Here is a 21132-nt window from a genome sequence, read left to right as displayed (position 1 = left end):
TAGATTGATTCAGATTCTTGTCTTTTCCTTCCGACCCAACAGAAAAGGCGGTGAATAAAAAAATACCAAAAGTAAATAAATAAATATATATATTTAGAATATATATATATATATATATATATATATATGCGCATGGAACAAGAAGTAGAATATTTTATGTGATTGATATCCTTTCATTCCTTAATTGGGTAGCTCATGTGATTTAGTATTGTTTCATTAAATATAAATATATAGAAAATTCCTTTACACTAATTTTGAGGCAGTCTCTAAAACTGTTATGCTTGAAGGTGTGAATAATATTTTTATTTTTAATAATATTATTAAAAACAAATGAAAAAAGCATGTATTACTAAAAAAAAATGTGTTACTTTTAGACGCCGAGGTCATGTTTTTGTGTGGGTTTGAGAAGCTTAAAAATGCGTTTAACACTCAAGAAGTCCCTTTGAAAAAAAAAAAAAAAAAAACCAACCCAAGGGGTTGGCCTAAGTGGTGGAGGCCTTGGTTTTGAGGTATCATCCCTTCAAGGTCCAAGGTTCAATACCTTATGGGTGTAAACAATCTTTTGAGGGCACACATCTTTGTAAAAAGCCAGCGATTTAACCAGTTCCGTGTGGAAAAAATTTCGAGGACCAAAGTTTACTCTGCAGGGGTGGGCACTGCCTTGGAGAGGTTCCAAAAAAAAAAAAAAAAAAAAAATTGAAAATGCTTTTAAGGGTTTAAAAATGGCTAAAACACACTTTTGGTAAAAGCTTAAAAATAAAGCTTTTGCCAAAAAATACTTTTTGACTTAAAAGCTCTATTTCTCGAACACAGTCTGAGTCGAAGAAAATTTACGTCCGATATAAATTAAATGTGTTTGGTAATTTAATTATTTCAATAAGACTATTAATGAAATTCTAATTGTAAGTTTTATATCTTGGTGAAAGGAATAATTAAAGTACAATTATGAAAACAGTAGCCAACTCCTCAACTTGTTAATGCTATTGCTTGTTGATTAATCTACCCCTCCTCTATACTATTTACATGGTATATATGAAGGAAAAATAATCTAATCGAAACCTATATCGTCTTAAGGAAGCAAAGCATCTAAAATCCGGATTTGATATGTCCATGTGCCCAATGGAGCAGAAGGTAACATTAATTAAAGAAGTTTGTCATTTTCTTATTGAAAAGGAAATAAAACAGAAAAGATTGCATCCATGGGATTCTCATGTATATAACATCATCATTCGAATTCAATAGGACCCCTTAAAATTAGAAAAAAAATAGGACCCCTTAAACAGTCCCATGTGACCCTGGGGTCCAAAAAATTGTACCATATAAGGCAAGTTGATTAATGATTAATATCAGGTGCTTCCGCAACCATTTCCTATTTGCAGGTGTTGCAGATCTCCGCCGACATGTTTATTTCACCAAATTTCTCTTTGTGTGGGTCAGAACTTATCCCAATAAATAATTTTATTATCTTAGAACTTATAATTGATCCCCTTCCCCCTTCTTTTATGTGGACGTGTCAAAAAAAAAAAAAAAAAAAAAAAAAACTTATAACTGAGGTTTCGGTCATTGACTCTATTGTTAGAGCTTCTCCACAAGAAATATGCAAAATAATTACTGAAAAAAGTATAAATTTTTAATTTAATTACTCATTTTTTTATACACACCCTAATAAATTATCTATTTAATTGTATATTGATTTCAACAAGCTCAACCCGAAAAGTTGATAGTTGGACATTCTATCTACTTTCTGGTAGTCAAAAGCACTCCTTTCAAATAAGCCAAGGACCAATAGAATTAAAGGCCCACTCTCACAAAGCCCATAAAAAGCCTCTAGGCAACCTTAAAAATGAACGAAAGACTCTCCAAAAAGAGGCTACATTGTCTACCTCAAAAGCAAATGGCAAACAACGGGCAACACCCACTAAGGATCACTTCAAAAGAATCTTAAATAAAAAAGGGTCAGTATAAAAAGGGTCAATATTCTCCCGAGTCCCGGCCGTCGGGACTGGGGACGGTGCCACTCTAATGGTGCTCTTCTTATTTTGTAAGTACTCATTATCCGGTTTCGCGGTGAAAAAACTATATTACTAGCCGATTTTCATGCAACATGTTTATGATATTCAACTTTACAAAACAAGTTCTATATTCAAAACAATTTTATCAGAGAATTGGTTTAATGCAAGCAATTGACTACCATATGCAAATTAATATATTATAGGTACTCAAATTAAAACTAAAACATATTAAAAAAAACTCAAATTTATTTACATTATATATAGAGTTTCTTTTACGGGCTCAATTTACCAGGAATCAAAGGCAAATCAACCTCATCACACCACTCCACATACCTTGTCTCAAAATATGAACTATTCACCTCATTGGGGAAATAACTCACCCAAACCTCCCCTCCTATCCTCCACTTCAACACACTCCCTTCCATCTCTTTGCTCAGCCTCCAACCCACTCCCTCTCCATACTCATCCCCAGCAAAAACCATCCCCCCGGTTTTCGTAAACGGTCTACTCGACCCGTTATACCGGTTTGGAAAATCGTGTCCCGGTTTACCACCACCAGTGACTGGCTTCCACGTGGCGACTTCGAGGCCCGTCACGTTGTCGTGTAAAACAGCATCGAAAACCGCTGCGTTTCCCTCGGCGTCCTGCTCCCACCTCCAATTCTTCGTCCTCGTCCTCGTTGAAGTCCTCGCCGCGGCTTTCACCCTCGGAGCCTTGGGTTTTATGAAACTACCCTTCACGATCTTTTGCACTTCCACTTCTTTCTCCTCGTTGCTCGTGGATCGACCCAAGCTCACTCCGGCCACATACGTCGCCCCGACTTCCGGCCCGACCCAAACCCGAATCCTCGACGGGAAGTGCCTCTCGTCGCCGTAGCCCACGTCATCGCTTTGGTTGAACCCCAACTTCGCCACGTGGAGCCGTATGTTATCGACACGTGCGTTCACATGAAGAAACCCGTCGTAGAATCCAACTGAGTATTCAAGCTGAATAACGGCCTCTAACTGCTGGTGCGCCAGGGAGTATCTTAACACAGAATTATTCAGTTCAATAGTAGGAAACTGAATTCTCGGGCCGTTGGAGCGCGTGAGTTTCATCCCCATCACCGGCGAGTAACCCTTCAACACCCAGAACCCATGGGCCTCCGTAGCATAAGAGAACCCGAGGTTCTGAGCTGGTGTTAACGTTTGTAAGCCCACGCTCATCTCTTTCAAAAGCAACCATTTTGCTGACATGTACCCAAGGGCCCGCATAAAGTACAGCTCAGCATCCACACCCACTGTGACTAAAAACGTTCGCAGAACCGGCACGTCCGTACACGACAAGGCTTCGATGTTTGGAGCTAACAAGGAATGGAAATAGAACGAGCCCACTTCACTCGGCGCGTCGCAAACACACAGCCAAAACAGGCGAGTGAGGAAGACGAGGTTGAAGAAGCTGGAGAGCGACTCAGGCGAGTGAGAGTCCATGATCCACGAAACCGGGTCGGGTTTCAGCTTCTGGAGCTGGGACCTGGGGCACGTGCTATTGCGCACCGTGGGTGAGTCGGATATGATCTCTTGGAGGAGCTGGAGTAACAGTGGGAGGAAGGGTGAGGAGAGAGGACACGTGTCAGAGACCCAGAGGGTCGTTTGGGCCTTGTTAGGGTGCTCAAAGCCCTGTAAGCATACGCTGAAGTTCACCAACGCGTCAGTGTCGGACGCGGAAGTGCGCTCGGCTCTAAGCTGGATCGACCGAGTCGTGCTCTCCTGACTAGATCCGGAACTCGCGAGTTCAATGACGGGTGGAGAGTCAGACTTGTCCCACTCGTCCGAGTTGGGGAGCTCATATATCCATGACCAAACGTCCAACATTGTGTACGTACGTTCTTGCTTAATTTGTTGTTTGGGCGCTAGGAAAATGTGAAGAGATAAGTGTGAAGAAAGATTCATGGGGTTTTAAGGGGAAAATGAGTGATGGGAAGTTTGCCAACTTGGAAGCAATACGAACCACGCATGAAGTAGTGTTCTAAATTTCTAATGCTGGGTGAAGAACTGGTGGTTCTAAGGGTGTGTTTGTGTTAGATTTTAAGTTTGAAGTTTTTGTCTTTGCATTAATGAGTGTCACCTTTCTTTCACTTTCTTGCTTAGATTATTCTTTCTTTCTGTTTCAAGGAAAATGTTTGCATGGATTGGAGCAACTGGGAAGTGGGAACCACGAAAAAGAGTTTATGAAATAAATATATAAAAGCTTTTCATATAGTTTTTGTTGATCAGTTAAACAAATATATATATATATATATATATATATATATAATAGACCCTTAAAAATTAATTTTGCCCTCTCCAACTTTTTTTTTTTTTCTCTAAAATTTTATGAGAAACTAAAAGTTCTAGATCCGCCCCTACCAGAGTAATTAAAAGAAATTGCCTTCTTTTTCTAAGTTTTGTGATGCATTAAAAACAAACTCGAACATAGAGGGTCTTCATTTTCCTTTTATCATCTTTGCCACTTATGCCAAAATTCGAGGGCTAAAGAATTTTAAAACTCAAAAGTCAATACATACAAAAATCCATAAATTAATAGAAAATAAACAATTAATTCTCGTGAAAGCTGTAATGTTGACGTTGTAGGGTTTTAGAGCTGCATATCAATTGCTAAATACGTGTATTGACAAGTGCCACAAAGGAAGTTTCTGATTTCAATAGGAAGTCCATTGATTCACTGAACATGGCAGGAGTTGGTTCATGCAATTAATGTCACAATTAGAGTTGAGAATGAAACTATCCTACACGCGCTTAAATTCTGACCAAGTATAAAGGGAATAATATCTTAACTGTCCAAAGAAATTCAAACCTTAGACTTGATCATCAAGATACTTAGACATGCAAGAACATGATAGGATCATGATGAAGGAAATTGAATATAAATTATTTAAAATGATGTTTTTGTTAGGTTACTGAAAATTCACAAGGGCATAGAGAAATATCTGTCTGTCTTATTCTTCGTCAAGAGTTGTATTATTTGTCTTCTATAATTTTCATAGAGGTTATCATCACTTTCTATAGAGATGATTTTGATGTGGAGATGACTACATTTATTATGGTATAATCATCCCTTACATCACCACACGATCCCCTCCATTTACTTGAAATGAAAAATATCTATTACACTCCAGATTAAATTTTACAAATATAATAATATATATGTTATCGTATGATGAATAAATCATATAATAAAACAAAATATTAACAGTAAAATGAATCATCTCTCCTTCGTGATAAGAGTTGTCGAGTTGACAAAATGTTGAAGCCACAAGGCAACACCATGAGTGTCAACCGGCCCATGGGCTGCGTAACGTGTAATTGGGCGGGCAAAAAGAAATCCACGGTTCCGAACCCTTGTTTCCAAATTCGATGAGCTCCAAAATAGACCAAAGGCCCATTTCTACTTGAGAAGGTTTGGTGTCGATCGATGCTTTGAAGGGAGATGGAGAAAGCGCTGAGAGTCTACGGTGAGGTCCTGAGGCTGGTGAGGCGGTTGCCGAAAGACACCAGGCCTTACTACGCCAAGTACCTCCGCGAAAACTTCGTCAACTACAGAGAAGTCGACGCCAACGATTCCAATGCCCTCGACGAGCTCTTCCATCGCGCTTACAACCACTCCGTCTGGGTCCTCAACAAGGTCCTCATCCCCCTCTTTTTCTCTCAATCAAAATTACGAACGTTTTTATCTTTTCGATTTTTGCTGACCCACCTTGACTTTCTTGTTAATGCAGTATTCGGTGGATCAATCGGCCGCGGATAAGCTGAAGGACATCTGTTACGGGTAGTGGGTACGCGTATGTCTACCATATGCTTGTTTCTATTCCTCAAAGGGCGTTAGCCCACTTTCCTTTTCAGTTTTGCAAATTGCTGCTTATATGTCTTCTGACAAGAGGGGTAGTGTTTCTATTGCATAATGTTTTAATTGTATGTGTCTGAAGCAAATTGTGATATATCTGATGCTGCTTTGCTGCAATATCCGTTTCGAATGTGCTTTAATAAAATTCGAATGGTTTGACAATGTTGGCTATGATGATCAATGCAATGTGTCTGTATACGTGTTGTAAATGGAAATCTTTTGGGAAAACTTCACTTTGACTCTTGAACTTTTACTCAATTTTACAAATCTCTCTGAACTTTCAAATCTTTTATTTTGGACCCCTAAACTTTCAATTACTCTCAATTAGAACATTTCAGTTAATTTTAGCCGTTAAAAATACAAAAAAAAGACCAAAATGTCATTGATTTTTTATTTTTTATTTTTAAATAAAAAAACGTTTTGAAAGTTGAAATTTTATACAAAAGTCAGGGGTATAAACATAATATAACGTTTAAAATCTAACGGGGGGGTCTACATTGAGAATAATTGAAAGTTCAAGAGTTCAAAATGAAAGATTTGGAAGTTTATGGGGAGTTTGTAAAATCGAGTGGAAGTTCAGGGGACCAAAGTGAAGTTTTTCCAAATCTTTTATTTGATTACTTTATTAAAATGTTCATTAATTGCATGATTAACCATGGATGTTTTGTGAGATTTGTATCAATCCTCCATAATATGGTTGTGTTAATTATACGAAATTTTCTCCTTGGATGTGCATTGACCAGCATTAAATCTGCAAACTTTGCTATTTTTAGTGTATTTTTATGTCAAAATGCTGATATTTCAGTCTCAACCAACCCTTGGATAAGTTATAGTTACAAAATAATAATAATAATAATAATAATAATAATAATAATAAAATCAAAGGTTAGTTAGAATTAACGCATCAGCATTGTGTTACTTATATTAAAAGAAAAAAAAAAAAAAAAAAAACCTAACACATTAGCATTGTGATTTGTGAAGTAATTGTGAGATAAAAATGTAGTTTTTAGCATTACTCTTTTTTTTTTTTTAACAAGGATCGATCCAAATATTGATTAAGACTGTCACGTTAACATTATGAAATAGTTGTAGGATAAAAATGTAATTTTTAGCATTACTCATTCAAAGCTACGTTTGCAATTTCAGACTTCCTTTCCAATACTTCGCTATTTCACCTCCCGTGAAGAATAATGTTGTCTGCTGCATTTTTATCTTACAATTATCCTAGAATGCAAATGTGATAGTCCTAACAATCTTTAGACTAGTCCTTAAAAAAAAAAAAAAGATTAGTTGAAACTATCACATCATTATTGTAAGATAGTTGTAGGATAAAGACGTAATGTCTAAGATTCATCTACTCTCCTGTGAATCAACCTAAGAACATTGAGCATGTTTGGCAATTTGGATTCCGCCTTAAACTTGATGCTGTTTTCATTGTGTTATATATAATTTATGGTGATCCTGAGAAACATTGAGAACCATACTTAATCTTGCTAAGCATTTACCAGCACAAAATGGTCATAATTGTGTACAACCATTGCTACTTGCTCCCATTCTAATACTTAGCCATTTCACTTCCCTAGAAACTGCACCAAGAGAACATCAGAGCATGTTTTTAACAGAGTCACTCTGCTAGGTTTTTCATCTGTTTGGTTTATAAAAAATACCTTTTATAACAACAACAACAACATTGGTGGTTGGGGTGGTGTGAAAAGGAAGAAGAGGAGGACAGGGAGAGCGATCGAGCAGATGCAAAAGAAACAGTGTGGGTGATTTGATGGGACAATTCTATATTGTGATTGTGGATAGGTGAAAATGGAAGTCACATTCTCTTGTCCTTTTTTAATTCTGGTTTAAAAACATGAGGAACATCTTTTATCTTTTTCTTAGGGTGTCATTTCATCCTGTCATTTGGTTTTTTTTTCTCTGTATCACCTAATGGAATTGACATTAACGGTTCATGCTGCACCAGTGGAACAAATGGTGGCTTGTACTGCAAAGAGGTCATAGGGCGGCGGTTGGAGGTGATTGTATCACATCCTTTGATCATTGAGGTGGATTGGCCACCCAATCCCATTTGTTGGGTTGCTGAACTACTTTTTTTAATCCAATCTTAGAAACTAAAGGAGTTTGATTATCCGACCATTCATAGTGATTGAGCCATTTTTCTATTTTGGCAAATGAGTGATCTGACCACCTTAATTGGGTCGAATTGAAGACGGTCAAATCACTCTAGTGACCAAAATGATTGTTAGGTCACTGATTTTCTTTTGGGGTAATTATCCTTTCTTCTCATTAATTACCTCTCGATTACCATATACTCCTATCAACTATAAACTTTATATTACGACCCCATCAAATTGTCATTTCGTTACCAAGACCCCTATTCTGTCAGTCAAGGTTGTTAAGTCGGACGATCAACCCATCACGTGCATGTCACATGCCTTGAATGCGTATGCATTTTTTTGGGGCTAATTATCATTTCCTCTATGAATTACTAATCGATTACCATATACTTCCATCGACTATTAACTTTATGCGCATGTAATGGGTTGACCGTCCAACTTAACGACTTTAACTGACGGAAAAGAGTTTTTGTAACAAAATGATAGTTTGATGGAATCGTAATGTAAAATTGGTAGTTGATGGAGGTATATAGTAGTTTGTGGGAGAAAAGATAATTACTCTTTTTTTTTTGATATATTATTGCGATTTGAACCGTTCATTTAAAATGATAAGGGTGAGCACAGTAATACGGTGATGCTACATGTGCGACAAGATAGAAAGAAAAGGAAAGGGACTTTAGAGTTTATATATATATATATATGGCTTTGAGATTGGACTCTCCAGAAACTATCTTGTATAAGTATTTAATCTGAGTAAAGTTTTCCTACGTTATAAAAAAAAAAAAAAAAAAAAAAAAAAAAAGTATTTATACTTTTTTAGCAATATAAATCTCATCTCAAGGAAAACAAAAAATGATTCAAAAAGGTGTAAAATGGTAATTCCGGTAATAATTAGGAAATGGGAGCCTTTGTTCTAAATTAGACATTGAACTGCGCAAAGGGAGAGACATGCACAGTAACGGAGCCAACGACCAACGAGGTGTCGGATGACGCGGCTTGCGATGAAGCAAATGTCGGGAGAAGCCTCAACTTTCCCACCAACCCCGTACATTTTCCCCACGTGTCCCTTTTAATTAAACCAATTAGGTACCACGAGCCAAATTGGCTGTTCCTTCTGTTTTTTTTTTTTTTTTTTTTGTCTTCTTTCGTTTTTTACTTGACTTTGTTGATGACTAGCTGAAACGTGGCCGTGGAAAGGGCAGTCAAGTCGTGTGTTCGACTGTTCGTCAATTTGCATAGAATATTTTCGATAGGGTAAAGATGGACAGCACGCGGCGTGCATGGCACGCCGCGTGCAAAAAAATTTTTTTTAAAAAAAAAAAAAAAAAAAAATTTTTTTTTTTGCACTGTCGTGCGTGGGCGTGCCACGCACGACGCGTGCTGCTAATCATGACTCTTTTCGATAAGGGTAAAGATGGACAGCACGCGGCGTGCCATGCAAAAAATTTTTTTTTTTTTTTTTAAACTCCACTTTAACTTGTTTTATTTAGTGTATAAATCATTCCTCAACATAAAATTATGCTACATTAATAAATAAACATATTTATATAATTTAGAATGTAAAAGAGTATGAGTTAATTGCTTTTATGACTTCATGATATTTTTGTGCTTATTAGATGAATCTCAAGTTTGTTTAAAAGATAACTTGGGGGCAAATTTAGTAATTAATTGTGAATATAAAACCTTTATTTTAAAAAAGACTGATATATATTTTTGTTCATAATATTTAATAACAATTACCAAGTAACGGTTCAATTGTGTCTTTTATTATTACAAAGGTGTATCATTTTAATGAGTTATTTTAACTAAGTAAGACAAATAAATTAATTGTTTTTCCGCTCTTTACCTCAAAAGTTTTTAAATAAATTATGCGTTTTATGACTAACATTAATGTTTACTTTAATTATGACCGGATGTAATATTTGTGGTTTTATGTTATTTTTTGAGTGAAGCTGAACTCCCATGCATTTATTATGATATCCCTTTTGAGAGAATTGAAGATTTTGTTCAATATGGATAATGTTACTATACGCCAAAACCAGTTATTTTGACGAGTTGTGCATGTGATTCTTGTGCAATATGCCAAAACCAGTTATTTTGATGAGTTATGCATGTGATTCTTGTGGAACTAATCATGATATATTATTAATTTTTTTTTTAAAAAAAATTATTTGAAAGAATATTGAGCATTATTTTACGAATAATAATTATACTAAGATTACATCAACACTGATTGAGCCATAGTTTAACACCAGTTTCAGTAACAAAATGGGTCACCCAAGCCAATAGGCTCACTACCCAAAATTTTCTAAAACGAAAAAGAGTCATGTTTTTTATAGTCGATATCTTATAATGTAAATAATATTATATTATTTAAAACATTTAAATAGGATAACAACATATTCATTACGTTAAATTATGCAAAAAACAAAATATAATCTAGATTTCATTATTTTACTTGAAATAGTGAGGATTGCATTCGGAGTCGGTGGTAAACTTTGAGTAATGACGTATCGGTTTCGGGGGCCAAAAACCGAAACACTGGCCTGGTTTGGGGCAGAAACGCGTTGGGGCGCGAAACCACGGTTTTCTCGGGCCAGGTGGGTTTGACCGAAGACGTCGAAAACCAACGCCAGCCTTGGAAAAACAAAGCCCAGCACGAGCCGCAGCAGTCAGCCACAGCCAGGAGTCCATATCGTAACGGCTGTAGCCCCACCACAGCAATATCACAAGCACACACGACACAACAAAATCTGTCTCATCAGGACACATAGGATTGTCATCTCTAAGAAAGAAGCTTCTGTTGTTTTCTCTTGAACCAAATCCCACAACTTTCCCAATCCCTTTTCTGCTCTTTCTCTCTCTCTCTCTCTCTCTCTCTCTCTTGTTGTTACTTTGTTTCAGTTACTTTCTCAGTGGCCCTTTCTCTTTCTCTTTCTGAGAGGATACTAAAGAGGAGATTAAAGTCTTGGGTTTTGTACACTTGGGTTTTTTTTTTTGTGTTGTTGTTGGGTGGAAGATTGATTTAAGGGTTTCTGATGGCGGATAATGAGGGATTTGGGGGGGACCATCTCAGAGGGGCAACGAGTTTCTCTCAGCTCTTGCTGGCAGATGATGATGGCGATGTTGATGTTGCTGTGGGTCTTGATGTGGACCGCACCTTCAACTACTCCTCTGTTTTTTCCTCTGAAAAGCCTCCCAAAATGCTTTGCTTTGGGAACTACCAACACAAAGCAGAGCCAGTGTATTCCGAGACTACAAGGACTCCACCGCAGAAATCAGGGGTCACATGCAGCGATTCCTCCTCCGCTTCTTCCAGCAATAATAGCAGTATAAACACTTTTTCAAAATCTGCTCCAACTGTATGTACTCTGTTTTTAAGCTTGTTTGGCAAATAAAAGCAGAGCTTTTAATCTGTTATGGGTTTTACTTCAAAGTTCATTTTCTTTATGATTTTTGCAGAAAAAGCGAAATGGGTCGGGCCAGGAATTGGTGCAGTGCATGAGCACCATCACCACAGCTACGGTGGCAGGTCAGAGAACCTCTAAAAAGCCGAAAATGGAGAATCCCACCCCCACTACGGCCGGCCAGGCAAAGGTCTCTGCCTCTCTCTATCACTATCACACACACAATTGCATTGCATGTCGCTATTTCGTCTGAATAATTAAACATTATTTTGCTCATCAGAGGAAGGAGAAGCTGGGTGAACGAATCACAACATTGCAGCAGCTTGTTTCTCCGTTTGGCAAGGTTAGTAAGTATTTACAGAAAACAGAGTACATATTTGAATGGCATGGAGTGATGGTTGGAAATTGAAACTGAGAAATTGAAATGGTGCAGACAGATACGGCGTCAGTGCTGCACGAAGCGATGGGATATATCAGGTTTCTGCACGACCAGGTTCAGGTCCTCTGCTCCCCTTACCTTCAACGCCTGCCATCTTCCTCACCCCACCTCCTACTTGTAAGTACCAAACACATCTCTGTCAGATTCCTTTTCTTTCTCTTTCATTATATACTTTTTTATCAAACCTCACAATCCTCTCTTGTCCTATCAACGGCCCCGTAAGCACTGACGAAGGCCACCACATTCACGGTTCAGATACATCCTGATTGATATTGATTTTCAGTAAATTTTGCAGTTTAAATTGCCATCTTAGATATAAAAATGCTTTTTCGAGACCTATCTGTCTTGCCAGATGTTCGCATAAGTCTACATTTTATTTAGATAAATGTATGGGCAGTAATTCGTGTTTGTGTTTGTATGTAGAATTTGAGTTGTGTTAAACCATATATATATATATATATATATATATAAAAGATTATATAAGTTAACTTTAATTGGACGGACATATTTAATTAAATGAGTTAAACTCTTCAACTCTAATTCCTTAAATTCATATTGGGTTCGTGTCGAGTTTATAGGTAATGTTAAAAATTGTCAATAATTATGTCTCGTGTCAGGTTTAGATTATATTAAGATATGGATATATGACTATATAAATTAATTTTAATTTTACTTATAATGGATCAGACACTTTAACTATTTAATATTGTGAATCATGTAAAAATTTACCGGCTCCGAAATTCATGTAACTTTTTTCACAATTCGAGCAAGTGGGTGCCACATAAATGTGACTATACACTGAACTCGCAGAAATTTTGAGCATGGGCCATGAGTGAAAGGACTTAGTAGTCAGTGATCAATATCAGTGTGATTTTTGTTATTATTAATTTAAATATGAGTGTGAATTAGGATAAGGATAACCCTTAACTTTTGGTATCGTATTCTGTGGGGATGATTGATAGGATGAGGGCGGAGAAAACGGGGGAAAAGCAGAAAAGGACTTGAGGAGCAGAGGGCTGTGCTTGGTTCCGGTAGAATGCACCTTACACGTGGCGAACAGCAACGGTGCTGATTTCTGGTCGGCTGCTGCCATGGGGAGCCATGATGTTTCATCGTCAACAAAGCAGTGAAATTTCCCAGATTGGTACTTCAAACTGTAATGGCTGCTCCTTTTTTTGGAAAAAGGGGTCAAAAAGGGTGAAAGAAAAAGAATGAACAGAAGTTCACACGTTTTTGAAAATGTGTTTTTCTTTTTCTTTTTCTTTTTGGTTTTTGGGAAGGAATGGAATACGTGTGGTTTTTGGGGGTGGAAATGGGAAGGATTTTAGCATGGCTTACACCTGTAAATTTCCCATACTTAACCAATTACCAAGGCAGGCAATTTTGCATTTTGAGATGGGGGGGTGCACAAATCTCTTCTCTCTAGTTTTTGCTTTTAAATTTACCTTTAATTTTACTGTCTTAAAAAAAATTTGAAATGTTCAAAAAAACTAGGGAGATTTCCTTGGCTTTTTCCTCGGGCGGCCATTTCCATGACCTGTATTAGTATAAAACCACATTCAAATCCAATGGGGCCTCCTGAATTGTGCTTTTCTGTTTATTTGAGTTGAAAGCCAACCAGTTTGGTGCCAACTCCCTCATCCTTGAAGGGGGACTCTTTCATGGGTATTCAAGTAATACACAAAATCAGCCCTTGGTCAGAATGGAGAATTAATGAAGCCTGTAATGCTTTGTTTCTTCTTTTGCTCAGTCTTTTTCCACATGGCTGCTAAGTGCTTTGTTTCTTCTTCTTCTTCTCCACATATATGGTGTCTAATGGGGGACCTAATTTTTGAGCCATCCTCCCAATAGACCATTGTTATTACGTGTCAAATTAACAAATATTTCATGTATATATATAAAGTTGTTGACATCAACCATCATGGGTGGTAATTTAATGGCCAAAAAAAATCTCCAAAGTGAATAGGTAAACATTAAGCAAGTGTCTCAACATATATGGTGTCTAATGGGCCTCACTTTACCTTCATATATGCAGGCTTTAGTGAATGGGTAAAGCCATTGGTCTGGATATCATAAAAGAGATATGGGATCCAACTCTCCTAAACGACTGGTTGTGTTGTTTCATATGTGTGATGGGGAACTTGGAGTGATGAAGCTTCCAGATTAAATTTTGTTGTTAAAATGTTCATATGTGTGCTTGTGTTGTTTTTTTTCCTACCCACAATGACTACTGATGTTCGTGTTTGTTACCCTCAACTGACTTCTTATGGTCATGTTGTTATCCTAACAAGGGTTGGTGTTGATACCGTTTCCTACTAGTACGAAACAGCCTTTTTGGGCGGTATCAATTTTTTTGATGGGTCAGATCATTTATTTGACTCATTCTCAATAGTTGAGAAATTTCTCTCTTAACATATGATAACATAAAAATAAAAAGCAGTGGACAAAATTCAGAAACTCACTAAATTTTTTCCATAATCTACCTAAGAGTTAGGTAAATCAACAAATGGGTAAAATACCGAAAATCAATTTCATCAACATACACATACACTGCTTGCCATATGAAGATAATTTGATGATTTGTCACCTACAACAATCCCATATATGACACTCTCGTTCATTGGAGTACTAGCACAAAATTGACTCCAAAACTTTCACCAATTTATCAACTTTCACCAATTTATCACAAAACCTTAATTTTACAGAAACAAGAGTAATGCTATTTAGTAAACTTTTATACGACTCATATATATATATATATAAACCGAATCACTCTTAAAAGTGTCTTAATATTGCGACATGTGGCGTGAACCATTTTTTTAAAAGGATAAACCGGTTTTTTAAGAGTGAACCGGTTTTTTAATAGTTAACCGGTCATTAAATTAGCTTAATTAAATGCATTTAATTATATATTAATAATTTTCCTTATATGTGATTTCATTAAATTCAAACATTTAATGCACAATATTAAGTATTATTAATGTTCAAATCAAATAAGGAAACAAATAATACAAATCAAATTATTATTGTATTAATGCTTTTAGTCACTTTAATATTTTTAATTCAAATTTAGAAAAAGTTAAAGACTATTTTTTTTTTTCTACATATACCTTGTGCATGTAATAATAGATAATTTATAAAATAAGAATTGTTTTTTTCTAAATAATAAGCCATTGAAAAACAATTTGATTTTCGGATTTTTTTTTTCTCACTCACCGATTTAAACCTTTTTTTTTTCACCTCTCTAGATCTCTCAACTCTTCAAATATAACAACCTATTTTTTTTTTTTTTGGTAAAGTCCACATACCCCCCTCAAACTACTACTCAATTGATAATGTCCCCCCAAAACTTTCAATTGTGACAATGTCCTCCCCAAACTACCAAAACATTGTCAATGTCCCTCCCAAGGCTAGCAATAAGACAAAAATGCCCCTATAGATTTCTCAAAAAGACAAAAATATCCCTATAAATAAATAAAAAAAATTGATTTTTTAAAAAAATGAAAATTTTGAAATTAAAAATAATATTTTTTTAAAAAAATTTTAAACAAAAATTTTTATTTCAAAAAAAAAACGGAAATTTTTATTTTTTTTAAAAACTTTTTTTTATTTAGTTTTAAAAAAAAACAAAAAATTTCATTTTATTAAGCGAAAATTTTATTTTTTAAAACGTAAATTTTTATTTAAATAAAATTATAAAACAAAAATAAAATAAAATAAATGAAAATTTTCAATTTTTATAAAAAAAAAATCGAAATTTTTTTAATTTTTTACTTATAAAATTGATTTTAAAAAAGAAAAATTTGGCCAAGTTCGGATTTTTTTTTTTGTTAGTTTTAGATTTTTTCTAGAAGTTTTAGTATTTTTGTTTATATTTTACTAAGGGTAATTTCGTCATTGGGGGGAACATTGACAATTTTTGGTAGTTTGAGGGGGACATTGTCACAATTGAAAGTTTGGGGGCGGGGGGAGGGCGGGGGGACATTGTCAATTGAGTGGTAGTACGAGGGGGTTATATAGACTTTTCCTTTTTTGTTTTTTTTTTTTGAATTGCTATCTCATGGCGTTTATATTGAAGATTGCATACGAGAAAAATCTGTATGCACAAGAGCACGAATACAATCCAGGGGGACAGAAAGCCACACCTTGTTAACATTTTCAGACATAGCGATGGCCGCTAAAGCATGAGCAACCTTATTCCCTTCTCGGCGTATATAACTCATCTCCCACACCGGGATAGAACGAAGTGCTACTCGGATATCTTCAATGAGGTGGCCCCTACCACTCTCATCACAGTCCTTAGAGTTCACCGTATCAACTACATTTTTTGCATCGCCCTCCATCTGAACAAGCCATATGCCTAACTCCTTGCAGAATTGTGTAGCCACAATAGCTGCCATAGCCTCCGCAGACGTGGGTTCCAGAAATCCTTTACGGCTCATACACTTAGCCGCCAGCATAGTCCCATGATGGTCACGAATAATTAGTCCTAAGCCAACTCTCCCCTTCGTTTTATCCACACTGGCATCCCAGTTAGCCTTAAAATACCCATGAGGAGGAGCCTTCCACGTGATTGACACTGTGTTTTTTGGGAGTGTACTATGGATCACTGACGCTACCCTCACTGCTTGCATGGCCTCGGTTGCCTGGACCGCTTGTTGGATAATGCTGTTGGGATGCATAAATGGCCCACCATGAAGCATCTCATTTCGACAAAGCCAAATGTGACGAGCTATGCCAACAAATTGAGAAAATTCCGTCCTGTCACATTTACTCAACATGCTTGTAACCACCGAATGGAACTATGGCCCTTCGAAACTGCTCTTCTGGAAATTTGATATTCCCTGCACTCCAGACGTCTCTCGCAGAGGGGCATTGCCACAAGATATGATAGGTAGTCTCTTCTTCTTTCTCACAAATCGGGCAGCTAGAGTTTGTGATAATCTTCCTATAGCATAGGTTGGCTCTAGTGGGGAGGATATCATGGCATGCCCTCCAGAGAAAGTGCTTCTTGGCATTGGGGATTTCTAGTTGCCAAAGTGTGTTCCAAATGGTGCTATCTCTAGTTCGTGAAGAACCCACTGGCTTGGAACAAGCTTCGCGGTCCTTTTGCATATAATACGCACTCCTTACCGAAAAATCTCCCCTAGTTGTTCCCCGCTAGATGAGAGCATCCGCTTGGCCCGTAAGACTTATTGGCACTGATTGAATCAATAAAATTTCCTCTCGAGAGAAGATTTGTTCCAGCAGTGAATGATTCCACCAACTTGTATTCACATCTATAAGTCGACTAACAGTAGAATTAGCTTCAATGACAGATGGAGACGATTGCACCATATAGGTAGTTGGTGATGGAAGCCACCTATCCTTCCAAATGCGAGTGGTTTTCCCATCTCCAATTCTCCACACCAATCCATCCCGAATTAACTTGAAGTAATTCTTCTTCTTAATCTTCCATGTGTATGTTTTTTATTTGAGAAAATCTACAACTTCAAGAATTAACTTTGTTTTTTTTCTTTTTTCTCTATACACTCTTCAACAATACTAACCTAAAAAGTTTGATTATTTTTATGTTTGTTTCAATAGAAAGTTTCTTTGTATTGATTCTATTGAAATATAATAGGTATTACACCAATAAGATTTTATGTTTTAATTCATTTGAATATTTTATTGGATTTTTTTTTTTTTTTTTTTTTTTGTGATTTACTCGGATTTTCTAGTATTTTTTGAAAGTGTTGAAGAGATTTATTTGATTGCATTAAATGTTGAGTGAAATATGTGTTTTATTTTGTATTAAAAAGAAGAAGGAAAATTTTGTTTATTGAGTGAAGATTTTATTTTGATTGTATCTCAGACATTGTAATGATGGAGTATTCCATCGGTTGATTTGTTTTAATGAGAAAGCAATGACTACTATTTCAAAAAAGAATGAATGATATATATATATATATATATATATATATATATATATATATATATTCATTCTTTGTAAGATTATGTTTATTTTACTCTGTATTTTTCTGAAATGATTAGAAATTTATGGGTTTTATTTGTATTGAAATATAAAAAGTATCACATTAATAATATCAGAGTTTCCTACTAATTTTTTATTAATATTTTGATAATCAGAATTCAAGTTTTCTTCTTGCAAGAAGAAAACATGTGAAAAGTATAAAAGAAAAAAAAAATAGCAATTGCTATTTTTTTTTTCTTTTATGCTATTTTTTTTTCTTTTATACTTTTCATTAAGTACATGTTTGGTACACTTCAAAAAAGAAAAAGTAAATGTTCAATAATGTACTAGTGTATAACATTTAGTATGTATTTTCATTAAAAGAGGCGTGATAGATTTTTGCATACACCTATTTTAACTTATAATGAAAAGTAAGATAAGATGCGTTTAAGTTTTTGAAATTAAATTATAATGAAGAATCTCGCGCATAGCGCGGGTTATGTGCTAGTTATAATGATGTGACAGTGAAAATCAGCATTTGGATCAACAAGGGCTTGTAAAAAGAAAAAATCAAAAGCGAATTTTTACCACTACATCAGCATAGTTATATGAGAGTCGTATGATAATCTACTAATTGACTCCAAAACCTTACCAAATTACTGACAAAACATTGATTTCACCAAAGAAACACGTTAGCTAGCCCAACAATAGAAAATTCACTTTAACACATAAACCTATCAAAAATTTCGGATTAAGATTAATGAGTAATGCTACAAGTCCCTCTTGTGTCTCTCTTGAGTCCTTCTAAGAATGATGTGTCTATTAAAATCACCATTGGGCTTGTAATTGATCATTATTGAATTTTGATCAAATTGTAATTTTAATAACCACATCAGTTTTGGAGGGACTTAAGAGAGACACAAGAAAGGTTTTTAGAGCTATATTCAGGAAGGAAGAAGCAGATATGATTTGCGGCTTAGCTATTTGTCTAAGGCCATAGAATGATCGGTTGGTATGGGTGGGGTCTAAGAATGGTGAGTTTTCCGTTCGTAGTGCTTATCATTTTGCCAAAGGAATGGGGGAAGGTGTCACTGGCAGCAGCTCAAATGTGGAATTGGTTTCAAAAGCGTAGAGAAAAATCTAGAAAATAAGGAGTTCGAGGGTGTGAAAACTTTTCTATGGAAGAGTTGTAATAATATATTAGCCACAAATAATAACTTGTTTAAGAGGGGCATTACTCAAGATTCTTTATGTCCTATTTGTGAATTGGAAACTGAGACGGTGGGGCACTATTTGTGGAGCTGTCCTTCTGCCCAAGATGTATGGTTGGAATGTCCCCCGAGAATTCAAAAGTGTGCATGCGCTGATGATAATTTCTTGAACATTTTGCTTGAGCTGTATAATAAATTGACAGAATATGAATTACAGCTTGTTGTGATTATAGCCAGGTTGGTATGGATGAGACGAAATGATGTGGTTTTTGGTGGGGTATTGATGGGTCCATCAACTATTTTCAGAAGAGCACATAATCAATGGGAGGCTATTAATGCAGCGAAGCAAGGAACAAAGAAATAGCCATCATTTCAAGAGAACCTGTAGTGGCAAAATGGGTGCAACCTGTAGAAGACTTCATTAAAGTCAGTTGGGATGCTGCATTAACTAAAGATGGGAAAAAGGTGGGAATGGGTATATTGGCAAGGGACCATGTAGGGGTTGTTATTGCTGCCTTGTGTAGTTCCATGACAGCCACGCTTGATCCTACTACAGCAGAGGCTCTAGTAGCATGGAAAATGGCTGAATTTTGTTTGACGTTTGGTTTTAGCAAGGTTGAGGTAGAAGGGGATTCTCTTGAAGTCGTAAATGCTCTTCGTAATTCAGCTGAATGTTGGGGAAGGTATGGGCATTTAGTGGATGATGCTAAATTTATTCTAAATCGCTCGTCAGTGGAAGGCTCTACATGTTAAACGAGAAGGAAATGAAGCTGCATATAGGTTGGCTAAATTTGCATTAAACTGTAATGAGGAGGTTATTTGACGGTTTGAATGTCCTTTGTGCATTCATGCTGTTGTAATTGCAGATCAACAGTTATTGGTTTAATATAAGTATTAAGTTTCACTTCAAAAAAAAAAAGAGACTTTTAGAATTACACAAGATGAATTCTACATTGAACTACTAAACTACCTTTTCTATTGCGTTTGGTATTTAGGTTATAAACGACTTAAAAAAAGCATCTATAAATGCACTAAGAAGAAAAAAGAAAGAGCCCTCTTCTTCTTCTTTGAGAGCGAGAGCCGCATGAGATTGTTGTTTCTTTGGGTTTTTTTTTTTTTTTTGCTTTTTTCTTGGAGAAGCGGCAAGAGAGAAAGAGAAGGAGCATCTTCAAGTCCCTTTGGAGTTTGTCTTCTCCAAGCCACGCAAATTGAGGAAAATGGAAAAAATCACAGAAATGTCAAACTGGCTTATTCTTCCACATGATCTTCATAATGAAATCCTGGTAAGAGTAGGCGTGAAATCACTTTTACGATTCCAATGTGTTTGTAAATCATGGAAATCTTTGATTTCAAGTCCTTCATTTATTTCCATGCACACCCAACATAGTGAGAGTGCCGACAATTACATTCACCTATTACATTTTCATCGCTATGAAGACAGAGTGTGGCAACACCAATTACACCATATGGATGGTTCGTTCAAAAAGTTTCAACAACTTGAATATCCATGCCAAATTAGAGGTAGAAAGTATAGAATCCTACATGATTGCAAGGGTTTAATACTTTTTACGACGATTACCAAATATATGGATGATCGCCAAGAGTCACTGATTCTTTGGAACCTTGCAATAAGAATGTCTCTCACTCTTCCTCGACCTTCCATTTTTGTATGGGCCGGCATTGTCTACCGTGCATACGGGTTCGATTTTGACCATAAAAGTAATGATTACAAGGTGTTGAGAATAGTCTATGAACCGCACGCACCCTTGGAATTGTATGACCTGTATAAACTCTGCACAGGCACTTGGGAGACGGCTAGGGTTGCTGATGATTTTAAACATACTATATATCCATATAAGGAGGCTTTCGTGAATGGGGCAATCCACTGGTTTGGAAATCATGAAAGAGATAGGGCATCTTCCTGTCCTGAACGTGTGGTTGTGTTGTTTCATATGTGTGATGAGGAATTCCGAGTGATGAAGTTTCCGGATCATCTAATAAGTAGTTTGAAAGAGAATTATGTGGATATTTGGGTTTATGATGGATTGCTTTCTTTAATGGAGCATAACGAGCTACAATATATTGAGAGTCTTCTGCTTTGA

General features: G+C 36.1%; 5 protein-coding genes across 5 annotated transcripts; 3 read left to right on the top strand and 2 right to left on the bottom strand.

Annotated features, from left to right (window-relative positions):
- Nucleotides 1–2205: 2205 nt before the first annotated feature.
- Nucleotides 2206–4190, bottom strand: LOC132178818 (uncharacterized). The gene has a single exon (XM_059591374.2). The coding sequence runs from the start codon at nucleotides 3941–3943 to the stop codon at nucleotides 2285–2287; it is 1659 nt and encodes a 552-aa protein (XP_059447357.2). The 5' UTR covers nucleotides 3944–4190; the 3' UTR covers nucleotides 2206–2284.
- A 1191-nt stretch (nucleotides 4191–5381) lies between these two features.
- LOC132179555 (complex 1 protein, LYR family protein) lies at nucleotides 5382–6056 on the top strand. The gene is made up of 2 exons (XM_059592296.2): nucleotides 5382–5675; nucleotides 5770–6056. The coding sequence occupies exons 1-2, from the start codon at nucleotides 5481–5483 to the stop codon at nucleotides 5821–5823; spliced, it is 249 nt and encodes an 82-aa protein (XP_059448279.2). The 5' UTR covers nucleotides 5382–5480; the 3' UTR covers nucleotides 5824–6056.
- A 4707-nt stretch (nucleotides 6057–10763) lies between these two features.
- LOC132179010 (basic helix-loop-helix (bHLH) DNA-binding superfamily protein) lies at nucleotides 10764–13262 on the top strand. Its single transcript, XM_059591618.2, has 5 exons — nucleotides 10764–11382; nucleotides 11483–11617; nucleotides 11708–11770; nucleotides 11861–11983; nucleotides 12829–13262. The coding sequence occupies exons 1-5, from the start codon at nucleotides 11059–11061 to the stop codon at nucleotides 12994–12996; spliced, it is 813 nt and encodes a 270-aa protein (XP_059447601.2). The 5' UTR covers nucleotides 10764–11058; the 3' UTR covers nucleotides 12997–13262.
- Nucleotides 13263–15933: 2671 nt separating this feature from the next.
- LOC148586153 (uncharacterized) lies at nucleotides 15934–16647 on the bottom strand. Its single transcript, XM_088515466.1, has one exon. It carries the CDS (start codon nucleotides 16645–16647, stop codon nucleotides 15934–15936), a length of 714 nt encoding a protein of 237 aa, XP_088371592.1.
- Nucleotides 16648–20616: 3969 nt separating this feature from the next.
- LOC132177262 (F-box/kelch-repeat protein At3g06240-like) lies at nucleotides 20617–21132 on the top strand. The gene has a single exon (XM_059589513.2). The coding sequence runs from the start codon at nucleotides 20617–20619 to the stop codon at nucleotides 21130–21132; it is 516 nt and encodes a 171-aa protein (XP_059445496.2).

Source organism: Corylus avellana, chromosome 4, assembly GCF_965113065.1.
Source record: "Corylus avellana chromosome 4, dhCorAvel1.hap1.2, whole genome shotgun sequence".
Taxonomy (NCBI): domain Eukaryota; kingdom Viridiplantae; phylum Streptophyta; class Magnoliopsida; order Fagales; family Betulaceae; genus Corylus; species Corylus avellana.
The sequence above is the reverse complement of the archived record's forward strand: the minus strand, read 5'-3'. Positions and strand labels throughout refer to the sequence as shown.

Bases quoted from the DNA above. Each gene is read 5' to 3' on its own strand.
- LOC132179010 (XM_059591618.2), top strand. From the start codon at position 11,059: ATGGCGGATAATGAGGGATTTGGGGGGGACCATCTCAGAGGGGCAACG. The intron at 11,383-11,482 runs GTATGTACTCTG...TGATTTTTGCAG, and splicing joins TTTCAAAATCTGCTCCAACT to AAAAAGCGAAATGGGTCGGG. The intron at 11,984-12,828 runs GTAAGTACCAAA...GATGATTGATAG, and splicing joins CCTCACCCCACCTCCTACTT to GATGAGGGCGGAGAAAACGG.
- LOC132177262 (XM_059589513.2), top strand. From the start codon at position 20,617: ATGGATGATCGCCAAGAGTCACTGATTCTTTGGAACCTTGCAATAAGA.
- LOC148586153 (XM_088515466.1), bottom strand. From the start codon at position 16,647: ATGTTGAGTAAATGTGACAGGACGGAATTTTCTCAATTTGTTGGCATA.
- LOC132178818 (XM_059591374.2), bottom strand. From the start codon at position 3,943: ATGAATCTTTCTTCACACTTATCTCTTCACATTTTCCTAGCGCCCAAA.
- LOC132179555 (XM_059592296.2), top strand. From the start codon at position 5,481: ATGGAGAAAGCGCTGAGAGTCTACGGTGAGGTCCTGAGGCTGGTGAGG. The intron at 5,676-5,769 runs GTCCTCATCCCC...TTGTTAATGCAG, and splicing joins CCGTCTGGGTCCTCAACAAG to TATTCGGTGGATCAATCGGC.